Raw genomic sequence first — 12,590 nt, forward strand, 5'->3', positions numbered from 1 at the left:
CTGGGCCATCACCCGGGCAAGCAAACGTGTCTGAGTCGAGCACTGATGCTCAAGTGCCTGCCTGGACCTGTCCCTCGGCAGAAAACAGAACACCCAGCTCTGCCCTTCACCTTTCCTCCAGTTCCCTTTCCAGCCTCTTCTCGGGAGGGGACACGCGTTAGCTAAACCGAACGCCTTCAGCTGGGTCGGGGCCTGCCGTGGCCGTTCTGGTCCCCAGAGATTGTCCCCAGCCCCTGGGAGCCGGGACTCAATGTCATTTCAGTGCCCAGAGGCAAGGCAAGGACAGGGAAAGGGGGGGCTGCCACGGATGCTCCTCGGATTGACCGTGGCAGCAAATGTTTCTAACCTCTGCCGGGAGATATATGGAGAGATAAGGCAAAATAGCGCATCCCTGGAGCTGGACAGCTTGCCGCAGCGCTGCCCGCGTCTCAGCACGGCAGCAAAATGAGGAAGGAACGGCGGCTCCAGGGCTGTGCCCGGCTTTGCTTTCTTGTAAGAACAGGCCAGCGCACCCAGGAGCTCCCCCCGCCCCGGAAACCTTCCCCAGCGGAATTTGGCACCAACCGTCCCCTTTCGTTTTAATTGTAAAAACCAACATCCTGACTGTCAAACCCAACTGCCTACTGTAGAAGAGGTGGAACTAAGCCATCGCTTAAAGGCTTTTCTCCCGCAAATTATTTTCTAGGATTCTCCTAGTTTTATAACGAACGTTATTTTCGATCCAGCTCGAATTCACTGACATCCCCCGTAGGAGCAGGGCAGGGAGCCCAGGCAGAGTCTCCCGCCGCACTTCCTCGGATTCAGTGGAGCTGCGCTGATTCGTACCAGCTGAGCGTTTGACCTGGAACATGTTTGGCTTTGACAAAAAGGGATTTATTTCTTGGCAAAAAGAAAAAAGAGTTCTTGCTAATAGCCCCTGTCATGCTTAAACTGCCATAACACAGCAGCTGCACAGGGGGCTCCTGGAATCCAAATGAAACAGGAATTTTCCTGACAATGTTAATTAGTTTTTTTTCCCCAAAATATTTTAACCCTTGGCCTAAAAGAGCTTTCTACGCTGTCAGACCTGAATACCTGCAGAAACAGCTGAGAAGGATAACGACCCTGCCAGATCTCTTGTGCAGGTATGAGCCAAAGCTTCCGACTTTGTCAGAAAATCCTACAATTATTTGTGCTAGAAGCTGAGGTCTGCAGCTTCCCTGGCCAGCCCTGGCACAGCCGTGTCAGCAAGATGCAGCCACCGCGTGTCACCCGTGGGCAGAGGCTCCTCCGGCGTCCGGGAGCACTTTCCCGGGGATGTCAGCCTCTGCTGGAGCATCTCCCGGGGGAAGCTGTCTGCATGCTTTCCGGGGATTTCCTTGGGGGCGAGGGAAAGCAAAGCCCTCTGGGCGCAGCGGGAGATCCCCGCCTGCCTCCTCCACCCCGACACCGCAGAACTGAGACTGAAACTGTGCCCCAGCATGGAACTGGAAAAACAAACATCCAGAATGATTTTAGCGGGTTCCCAGCCAGGTGCCAGGTAGATCTTTGCCCTCAGAGAGGTCGTTTGCTTTCCTGCAGGTGATTCCTTATACTATGTATGGTCTGGGAACAACACAGGATAAAATACCAAGTTTTTGGGAAACCCAGGAATAAATCTGCTGCTGTTCTCAGGCAGAAGGAAAGGACGCATGAAAGTGAATCAGGATCTTGAATGGGGAAGAAAAAGACCTTCCAAAAATTAATCTTGCTACTTAGCACAGAACAAAACTAGAATATTTCAAGCTGCATTATCGCTCCTTTGGTTTGAAGCTCTTAATAGTGACTGCTTATGGCACTAGTCTTTTGTAGCTTAGAGCCAGCGTTTTAATCCATCTTTCAAATTAAAATCCTTGAAAAGGATTTAGATATCCTTGGCTTATCCTGTCCTCGGGAATTCACGAGAGACATCAAATTCAGGTTCCCCTGAGCCCAGAAGCCAGGATTCACAGAGCCCAGCACGGCACTCGCTGCAGCCACCTCTTCCTCTTCCCCTGGCTGCTCTCGCTCAGATCAAAGAAACTGAGGGGCAATTCTGTCTGAGTTACGTATTTAAACCAGTGTGACTGAGGGCGGCAGAGAAGGGATGATCTGGGTTAGCCCACTAGCCCGCAGCCTAGGCAGTGCAGGGCCAGTCACGTCCTGCATGACTCGGGGTGACCGTGTCACCCTCTCTGTGTGCTGGGCTCCATCCGGACAAAGGGGAAAAGGGCGATAGCTCATTTCTTGCCTCTTCAAAGGTGTTACGGTGACAGTGGACCTCCGCATTGTGAGCGATATCCGGTTCAAAGGAAGAGAGAGTCACTTAGTTATCAGACTGCCGGAGCGGCAGAGGACCACGCAGCACCTGGTCCAGCCACCCTCCCTCGTGCTCCCCTCCGTTGCCCAGGGGAGAGGTTTGCTAGCCAGGCACGGGTGCCCTCGGAGCTGGAGCCTGCTCGGAACCACTTCAAAATTTGGCCATCATATTTTCCCTTTCGCATTTCCCACAACCACAAGAGCCTCATCTGGGAGAGATAATTGCCTCGGCTCACCGCCCTTAGCGTCGCTCCGGAGCCCGGCTGGCGTGGCAGTGGGGAAAGGTAATTTGCTCCAGCTGCCCCCAGAGCCTGCCCCACGCACACGCGTCCTGCCAGGAGAGCGTCTGCCCCAGCCTGTTTTGGGGTAGTGCCCCACGCCCGAGCTGGCAGCTCCCGTGGGGGCAGAGCCCGGGACACGGGGTGGGACGTGGCTGTGCCCAAACGGGAGAAAGCCCCTGGCTCTGCTTTGCGCCGGGGGACCCGGACCCGGGGGCGATGCGTGCACTCCCCGCAGCAGCCCAGGTCCCCGGGGGGGGTGGGGTGGGGAATTCCCACGGGGGGTGTGCGTGTGTAGTGCGGGGACATCCCACGGCGCGGGGAGGGGAATCCCACGGGGAGGAGAGTTTCCACGAGGAAGTTTCGCACGGGGGGTCCGCTGATGGGTGCCGCGGGTGGGGACCCGAGGTCCGGTCCTCGGGCGGAGGGGGGGGGGGGTTGTCTCCACGGGAGGGGTCCCCCCTAGGGCCAGTCCCGGTCCTCAACCCCCCCGCCCCCCCGCCGTGTCTCCTCCCCCCGGGCCGGCCCAAGGCGCCTGCGCTGCCCCACGCCCGCCCGCCGCTCCGAGCCCATGGCCTCGCCGGCCGTGGGGCCGTGCCCCCGCCCGCTACCGCCCTCTGCGCCCGCTTCCATGCGCCGGCGGCCGCCGGGCCCCGCCGCGCTCCCCCCCGAGCCGATGATGGGCGGCCGGTCCCCGGGGAGCCCCGGCGGGGCCAGGGCAGCGCGGCGGCGGCTGCGGAGGCGCGGCGGAGCCCCGCGGTTGCTGCCCGACGTGCGGAGCATCTTCGCGGGCCCGGGGGAGCCGTCGGAGCGCGGTCACGGTCACCGCTTCGCCCTCCGCCCCCCGCGCCGCGGCTGGTGCGACCTGTGCGGAGAGGCGGTGCGGGAGCGCGCCCTGCGCTGCGACTGTGAGTGCTGCCTGCGCCCTGCCTGCGCCTCGCTCTCCCGCACCCCCTGCCCGCACCGCAGCCCTGCTTCTTCATCCCGCGCCGCAGCTCTGCCTCCCCGTCCCGCACCGCAGCCCTGCCCGCGCTCCTTCCCGCACTCCTGCCCGGGCTCTTCCTTCCGCAGCGGCAGCACCGGACCCCCCTCCTCCCCTTCCAGCCCGCTGTAGACCCCCAGACCGCCCCCCCCCCCCCCCCCATTTCGGGTGCCGCGGGGACCCGCCGGGTTTGCGGGGAGGGCTCCGCGCCGGGATTCCCTGGGCGGGGGGGTCCCGGTGCTGCGCTCCGGGAGCTGGAGGGAGGAAGGGACCTGGCCGGGGTGTCCCCGCAAAAGGGGCCGCTGTCGCCGGGTGTTGGGCACGGGTGCGGGGAGGTGCTGCCGGGGCGGATTTGGGAAACGAAGCTTTTCCAGGAAAGCGGGGAGTATCAGCTAATCGGCAGGGTTGCGAAGGGGCTGGCACCAGCGCTGGGCAGCATCTCCTCAGTGAGCAGGGAGGATTTGTGCTTGTAAAGCTTTACGGTGAGGGGGAAATTCCTCTAGCAATATTAAGTTTGTCAGACACCTTGCTTTGCCCAAACTCCCCAGGTAAGAGTGCCCACAGCAGTGAGATTCACCAAGATGCGTATTCCTCATGTCAGACAGACTGTGTTCGTTCTTGTGTTGTGCAGGAGAGATAAATCTTTCCATCGTGTGGGAGGGGGCCCTGAGGGGCTGTAAGCATCACACACTTTGTGTTCCATGTCCCTGGGGGGGCTGCTCTTGAGCCATGGGGCGTTTGCGTGGTCCTTGGAAAGGTGCCACCTGCATTAGTCGTTGCGGCGGCGGTGATGCGGGTGGGGGGATGAGGCTGGGGCAGGGGAGGTTTGAGGGAACCTGTGTCCTGGGTAACTCGGTGGTGTGTGCTGCGCTGGCTGCTGGCAGCAAAACTGCTCCTTCCCAGCGTGGTCCCTCGGCACGTCCCCTGCTGCAGGCTGGGTGGAAACTTGTCTTTTCAGATGCAGCTGCAGAGCTGCGCTTGGGTTTGAGTGACTCGAAGATCTGCCGGTCGGGGTCAGCTCAGCCTGTTGTTTTTTGGCAGAAGCTGCTAATGCCAATGCCATTCACCCCAGCCTTGTGCCCACACGACCACCCGTACCCAGGCAGGGGCATGTGGGGCGCAGGTACCCTCAGCGTCGGCGTGGAGGGCAGGTAGTTGGTGCTGGTGGTTGTTTGGGGGGAGGGAATGAGCCGTGTCCTGCCCGGGGCCCAGCTGGCAGCTGCGAAGCTTCGTTGCTCGTTTGCTGGTTCGTTTGCGGGGGTTATGCCAGGCACGTGCTCTAACACCAGCCTCGCCGGGGCAATTAGTCCCTTGCTCAGCCCGTTCTGGTTCTTACGCTCGCCTTTCCTTAGATTATGAATCAATTAAATGTTTCTAGTGGTGATTTGCATAGCACGGCGTGAGCAGGGCTCTTACATGTGCCTCCTGGCGCTGTTTGGAAATGAAGGGCAATTGGGAGAGACAGCCGTGCCATATGGCCCTGCTGCATCGCATTAAGGTTTTAGCACTGACTGCTGTTAATTAAATGTAACCCAGCCATCACCACGCGGCCAGCACAACGTGACGCAGGAACACGCCGGGGCCGATGAACTTGCCGCGTGGTGCGTCGTTTGAGAGGGGGTGATGCAAATACGTTTTGCTGGCCCGTACCTTTGCCTTCTGGCTGCTGTTCCTGATTAACTCCCTCCAAATGCAGTAAAGGCCAGTGTTCCCGGGGGCCGGCGGCTCTGCCCTGCTTGGGCACCGGAGCAAAGGTGTGAATGAGCCTGCTTAAAGAAATAAGCGCGAGTTTATTCGAAGCAAAACAAAACTCTGTCGGGGCTCTTGTCTTTCACCAGGTAGTCCTGCAAAGCTGCCACAGGGCTCATGCGCGAGGTGAGATACTGGGCTGTGTGTTTTGAAATCCCGGTCTAAAGTAATAATTGACAGAATTCTGTGGTGCGGCTGATACTATAAATGGTTGTTTTGAGGGACTTCTCCTCTGGCAGGATTTTTTCCATAGTTATATTGAAACAAAACTTAAATAACTCTATTTCCCTTTTCATTTCAGAGGAGAATTATTCAGACTGTGGGAGTAGTTCTGCCTCTAAAATTCCCCAAACAACCAGGCAGCATTGCTGGGGGGGGAGGGAAGGGGAACTTCTGTGGAGATGCTCGTTACAGCCTCAGCATTCCCTGTCATCCCAATAGTATATCCTTTTAAAAATGCCCGAGAGCTGCAGACAGGGTGTGCTGTCCTCCCTTGGTGAACATTTCTTTTTCTTCTGATGCGGAGTTGCTGCTTATTTGCTTTTGACTTGCAGCCTGAGGATACTCAGGTTTTTGTTTGTACAGTTCTGGCCTATTTTTATTTGCATCAGATCTGGGGTTCTTTAGTAAAATGCGAAAGCGGTATTTGTTCCTCCTCCCTCCCCAAACGGTCCATCTCCCTTCCTGTCCATGCCGTGGGCACGGTGTCCTGTGTGGGATGGTGCCTGGCCCCAGGGAGGGGGACACCGCGCTCTGCAGCATTCCCAGCTCCAGTTCTGGGTCTGCCCTGGGAAAAGGGAAGGGGCAGCGGGAGCTGGCCCTGCTGCTGAGGGGGGAGGGGGGTTTTGGCCGTGGGCATTTCGTGCCAACCAGAGTTGCACTGAAATCCTCTCGGCTCCATTTCCCTTCTCTCAAGCACCGTGGAGCCATCTTTCCCAGGCTAGCGTGGGACGCGTGCGCTGCGGTTCCTCTTCCAGCCGGGGGTCTGGATGGAAGTGTTGGGGGCAGAGACCTGGCGAGTCCCAGAATGAGGAAAATGATCCCCTTGAGCGACTTTCCTCGGGTATCTGGCAGGTTTAGGAGGTCCTGAATGAGTCTTCTGGCTCTGGCAGCGGTGGACAGGCTCTTACTGAGGTTTTAGCTCCCGTCGTACCCACGGGTGCTGCATCTGGGGCTCATGCAGACGAGGTCTGAGACATCGGGAGCCTTTTCACTGCCTTTATCGGGAGCCTCTAGGTCAGTTCTGTGCGTGACAGACATCGAGCGTTCTGCTCCCATTGGCGTCAACACGAAGGGATGGGGCGGTGGGAGCTCGGGAGCGACTGACCCCAGGCCGTCCTGCCTGTGTTCGTTAAAAATACTTGTCTTCAGTCTCAGCAGGAATGCAATTGGGCGTGAGGAGTAGCTCTGCCATTACACGCTGTGCCTTAAGTATCTCCTACCTCATGTACGTGCCTTTGTGCTGCTGGCACCTTTCAAAGCCTGTGTGAGTATTAAAAAAAGAAAAAAAAATAATCTCGCTGCAGGAGTGTAAATGTGTAAATGCTGCCGGCAGCTTTTCCCAACACAAGAGGCTGCTGCAGCTGGGGAGAAGGGGCTGGACGGGCAGGTTGCAGGGAGAAGGGGCTGGACAGGCAGGTCGCGGAGGTGCATCTTTGCTGTGGGTTTTTTTGGTGTTTGTTCTGGTGGGGCGGGGTGCAGTCGTTTGAATGCAGCGGTGACTAACGCAGCTTCAAAACCTTCAGCGTGTTTTATTTCGCATTTTGCATTTTTTTTTTTTTTTTTTCCTGGTAGCGTGGCGCTGGCGACTCAGGGTCCCTCCGTGCCGCACGGGGTGGGGCTGGTCGCTGGTGGCCGGGGATCTCGTGGCTCAAGGCAGCAAAATTATGCGAGAGCCCAACCTGTGCATGGGCCGGCTGCTTTGCTCCCTTTCCATCCCAGTTCACCCTGAGATGGACTGGTTCTTCCTGGGGGAGTTTCTCATCCTCGCTGTACCCGTGATGCAGGGGCTGATATAAAATTCCTGTTTCTGGTGCTGTAGCCGTTTGAAAAACTGGTGGTGAGACCCGTCCCAGCAACGGCTCAGCACTGTGCCTGCTCCTTCACCTTGCTCCAGCCTCTGGTTTGGCCGGGGTGGTTATCCCGTGTCTGTGCTGGGGGGGCTCCCCCGTGGCCTCTCTCATCCTGGCAGCTGGGGGAGGGGCGATTTGCCGCCCACGTATTTCCTGGATCATGTTGATGATGTCCCATGGAGTTGTTTCCTTGGTCCAGGTGGGTGATGCTGGATGGAGTGACCACGAGTAGTCTGTGTTTGCGGGAGCTGTGGTGTCCCCGGCAGAGCTGCGGGCAGCTGGAGCTGGATGCCCTCCCCGCTCGGCAGGGTGGCTCTTGGCTCTGGTGGCCATGGTGTTAGGGGAATAGGACACTGTTGGCTCAGTTGCTTCTTTGCAAGAAAAATCCCTCCAGCTCTCCGTGCTCCCCTGCCGGGAGGGCTGTTGTGAGGCTCTGCCTCGAGGAAAACCCGGGAGCGCGTCCAGCGCCTGGCCATCTTGGTGCCAAACGCAGCTGTACCTCAAGCCAGATTTTGATCTGTGGATCTTGCGACATGGACCTGGTTCAGTGAAGCACTTCAGCGTCTGTCTGGGTTTATGCCTCTGGTCTGAAGCCACCCTTATCTCTCAGAGCAGTTAATTCTGCGTTCCAGTGCTGTGCTGAATCAGGACCTATTTCCTTAAGGAGGAAGTTGGTTAAACACACACCATTTCTCTTTCTAGTTTGTCGAGCAAACTGCAGTTCTAATATTACTGGTTGTCAAGTAGATGTTTGCTTAAGATAATGAATTCTTCAGCAGGTGTGGAAGCTCTTAAAAAGCCTGGCCCAGCTTTGCCGGGATGAGGCTCCGCTCGCGCCGCTGGTGCTCTCTGGGACACGGTGGTGTTTCATGTTCTCTTCTTCCACCACGTCCTCCCACGCCCTGTCGTGTCTCTGCTCTTGCCACTGTAAATAATAATTGCTAACAGTTCACAGGACCCACAGTACTTTGCATTTCTGTCCCATTTAGCCGGTCCAGACAGATTCCTGAGGCTTCTCCTGCTGCCGGGTGACTGGGATGGCGCTTGCCGGGCGGGCGCTGCCGAGGTCGGGCGAGGACGGGGTGGGGTGCCGGGGTGCATCCCGCCCGCCGGGGTTCCCCGAGGCAGGGCGTTCGCTTCCCCGGGGGAGATGGAGGCGTGGGCAGGGACGGTGACCTGCCCAGAGCTGCCGGGGCTCCTGCAGCAGCTCAGGTCTTCAGGGTGATGTTTCTTGCTGCAATCCAGTCCGGTGCCTCGGGAAGGATTTATGGAGAGACGTACCAGCCGAGCCTCCGGCTCTTACTTTGCGGGTTAGTTTTTGGGCTGTCTGTTTTCTCCCCCTGCTTCGTCCCTGGCCCAGTAAGTTTAGTTGAGTTTGCTGGTCCCAGTGTGGGAAGCGGGGACGCGTGTAGCTGCAGGGATGCTGTCTAGGTGTTGGGACAGCGAGGGGTGAATACAAAAGTCCCCTCTGTGGTTTAACTCGTGGCTTATGCCCCTTGGTGTGATTTTTAGGATTAGTTAAGGTTCATCTTTGTTACTCCCCGCAAGGATGCGTTGTGCAGGGTGCTGGAAACCTGGTGTGTCTGTAAGGGGCTGGCTGAGCAGAGAGGGGACAGTTGTGATGTGGAGTGGAGGGTACAAAGTGGCAGATCTCAAGCCTGCTGTTAAACTGATGTTCACGTCCCACCCCATCACCCGACACCCGGTAGAGTCGTAACTGAGAGATGCTGTGAATGGTCTGCAGCATTGATCTAAAAACCTAGCTAGCTATGTGCGGAGCTTAAATCAATATTATAAATATAGTTAATCTCAGTGTATTCCTTTAATTTAACCTTTGATTAAACGTTGGGGACTTTTTTTTTTTTTTCCCTTAAACTTTAGAAGAGCGCAGGGGAAAAGCAGCGAAGTGAAGAGGGGGTATTGGAAAGAGCCCTCCCAGCGCGCGGCTGGCTCCTGCGCTTTCTCTTGCTAATCTCTTCCGTTGGGTTCTTTTATCTTATCAAGCAAAAAGCCCCAGAAATAGAAAGTTTTCCATGGCTAACAGGACAAGCCCAGAGATGCACAAGCCCTGAGCCGGCATGCTGCCTCGCTGCTCAAAAAATAAATAAATAAACAAACCCGTCAAATGGCAGGAGATTGTAAATGGACAGTGTCAGTGTTTTATCTCTGTGGGAGGAAAGGCCGGTGGAAGCAGACGTAGCTTGCACCGATGCAGGTTGGCAACCGGCGGCGTTGGGGGTTGCGGAGCTGCTGGCCTGGCTCCGCGTGCCCGGGAAGCTCTCCGTCTCCTCTCCGGGGATGGCAGACGGGAAAGCGGGGGCGGACGCTTGCTTCGGGCTTGTCACGAAGAGAATTCGCAAAATATTCAGGCATTTTCCCAAGTCCAAGTCTTGGTCTGAGGGACTCCGGCTACTGGGGAGGCCGAGCAGGGAGGTCTCGCTGGCTGGAGGTAGGTGGTGGCGTAAATTGCGGTGTTGGGGTGTATTTGCTGGCGGCGGCTGCTGCGGGCGGGCTTTCTGCTGCTAATTAGGGGTAATGGGATTCCTGCGGTGTTCTGGTCAGCACTGCAGAGCTCGGCTGGTGATGCCCGGCAGGTACCGGGGCTGTCACACTCTCCTCCCACCGCGCCGGTGGCACCAGGTGGCTTCAGCTTCGGCTCAGGCTCCTTCTGCAGCCCCGCTCTTGGGAGCACTGTGGCAGAGCGCAGCTCGGTGTGTCACAGGATCACAGAATGGTGGGGGCTGGAAGGGCCCCCTGGAGATCATCCCCTCCAACCCCCTGCCAGAGCAGGGTCACCCACAGCAGGTGGCACAGGAACGCGTCCAGGCGGGGTTGGGATGTCTCCAGAGACGGAGACTCCCCCACCTCTCTGGGCAGCCTGTTCAGTGTCAGAGCTGCCCCACTTGTCACTCCAAAGGAAAATGTGCCTTTTAGTAAATAATGATTCCAGAGCATCTGCCTGGCAGCTGAGTTCGCACTGCAGCTCTGGTGATGGCACGGGGACCTTCTGAGAGGTCGTTGTCACCAGGGGGGTCCTGTCTACTCTGAACAAACAGCAAACCATCCTTGCGTTTCACCTGTGTTTGCAAACAAACTAAACCCAAACCACCTGATTTAGACCTAAACCAGCTGAGACCTCCAGTGACGGAGCTGCAGGCTTGAAGGAGGGACGGGGCTGGATCGTTGCCGTGGGGGACGTCAAAGTGCTTCGCAGGAAAACCAGGTCCCTTCGCCGCACTCGCCCTGCGTGTGCTGGCACTGGTGGCGATGCCGCAGGTCCTGCCCTGTCCCCTCCCGGCAGCAGGAGACGCCGCTGGCTGTCGTGGTGTTGCGGGGCCACATCCTGCTGCCGTCCCTGAGGTCACCCCAAGTGACGTCGGGCGTCTCCGAGCGAGGGCAGAGGCACCACCGAGCCCTCACGCTTAAGCGGCGCAGCTTGCAAAATTCAACCCGCGTGTAGCCGGCGTTTAGAGGTGCGCGTGGGCTGGCTGAAGGAGAACGGGGGAAAGCTCCTTTCTTCAGCACCGTCCGCTCCGGTGCTCGAACACCTGGGGGGTCTCCATGCTTTCAAAACACATAACGCTTTATTTTTCATTCTTGGCTGTCTCTGGGCCTTCCCATGGCAGCTGGGTCGCGCTTCAAAGGTTTTCCTTAACTTTGCTGTTGTTGGGAGCGTTTCTGATTTGCCTTTTGTTTTGTTTTGTTTTTTTAATGAACGCCAGGATCCTTAACAAACGAGGAACCTGAGTTTTAAGATAACTCCTGCAATTTCATGATTCATTTTAACATCACTCAAGGGGTTTTTGTGTAGCTTGTGCCCTCTCGACAGCGCTCCTCTGCCGTCCCACGCGTGCCGGGGCTGGCAGCCCAGCACCGCTGCGGGAACCACAAACTTTGGCCAGAAAACAGAGTTTAAGAGCATCACAGGGGAGATGTTGGGATGGTTTAGACCCTTTCCATCCTAATTTTGGGGGCAATGGTGTCTGGTCTCCCATGCGGGGTTGCAGGAGGTTTTTCTGTGGGTAAAAGCCACGTGTGATCGTTGGGGTCGGGCTCTTGGACCCTCTGTCATCGCTGGGGCCAGGATCTGGCCTTTTCTCACCCCAACCTACAGACCTTGGGCTGGCGTTGCAGTCGGATCGAAAGATGCTCCATCTGTGGAATTTGAGGGGTGGGAGTGGGAGGATGGGGGTGGGCAGGGGGTGACTCCAGTCCTATATTTAGGCATCTTGATGGGCATCTTTATTGGACTGTTTCACTCTGTCCATCTTTATCCCCCTGAGAAACTTTATCTGTGGAGAATGGGAAATTCCTTTCAGCCACCAAAGTTTTTCACAGTGTAGTGATGTGACACTTTTTTTTTTTTTAAGAAAGTACATTTCCAAGTGTTACTTTTTTTGACTGGAATGGAAATTATCTTAAAGCGTAAGTGGAGGCATCCTGCTCCTCTTGGCAAACCTGTCACGTGGCTGCTTCCTAAAGCTGTGCTGGGTTTCTAAAATTAGTGTTCCCTGCCGGATGCTGAGTGATTAGGTCGGTTAATAGGTGACGGTGACTAAGGAGGTGTCATGCCTTAATCCCATAAAGAAATGCCTGGCCGTAATGGGCCTGATCTGGAGGTGTGCTTGGGAACTGTAATTTCTGTGGCCCGTATTACGTTTTTCAAACCTCTCACCATGCACCTCCTTGGCTGGAGATGCCGGAGCCTTCCGGGGGGGCAGGAGGCAGCTGCCCAAATCTGAAAATCCTGGACCGAATAGGCAGAAGGGATTCTCTGCTGGCATCAGATGCTGAGGTGAACCTGCAACTGGAGCATCCTCAAATTGGCACCTCCAGCAAAGATTTGGCGAATGTCCCCCATTAAAAGGCTGTTCCAGTTGCTCAAAAGGTCATGCATTAAATTACCATGTAACTGTGCAGCTTATCTCTAATTAAAAAAAAAAAAAAAAAAAAGGCAAATCTCCTTGCTTTCCCCCAGGCTCACTTAGAGACAACTGGCTTGGAATAGGAGGATGATAGACAGCTCATGCCAGATGAATGTTAAATGATAAATGATTTCCCTGTTTCCCCTGGAGACTGATGGTTTTCCCCCTCAGGCACCAGCTCCCAGCGGTGGCTCGGCTCCTCTCGTTCGCACTCGGGCATTCCCGTGTGCGAGCATTCAGCAGAGCTGAGCAGAAATCCCTGTTTCCA

The 12,590-nt window shown here is 56.7% G+C and overlaps 1 protein-coding gene across 1 annotated transcript in view; it reads left to right on the forward strand.

Moving 5' to 3' along the window:
- Window positions 1-3,165: 3,165 nt before the first annotated feature.
- The window catches only part of RASSF5 (Ras association domain family member 5), a 35,234-nt gene continuing 25,809 nt past the window's right edge, over window positions 3,166-12,590 (forward strand). Inside the window, exon 1 of the mRNA XM_054181282.1 lies at window positions 3,166-3,502. Coding sequence (XP_054037257.1) covers window positions 3,166-3,502 — 337 coding nt within the window. The remainder of the gene's footprint in view (window positions 3,503-12,590) is intronic.

This window comes from Rissa tridactyla, chromosome 21 (genome assembly GCF_028500815.1).
Source record: "Rissa tridactyla isolate bRisTri1 chromosome 21, bRisTri1.patW.cur.20221130, whole genome shotgun sequence".
NCBI classification, from domain to species: domain Eukaryota; kingdom Metazoa; phylum Chordata; class Aves; order Charadriiformes; family Laridae; genus Rissa; species Rissa tridactyla.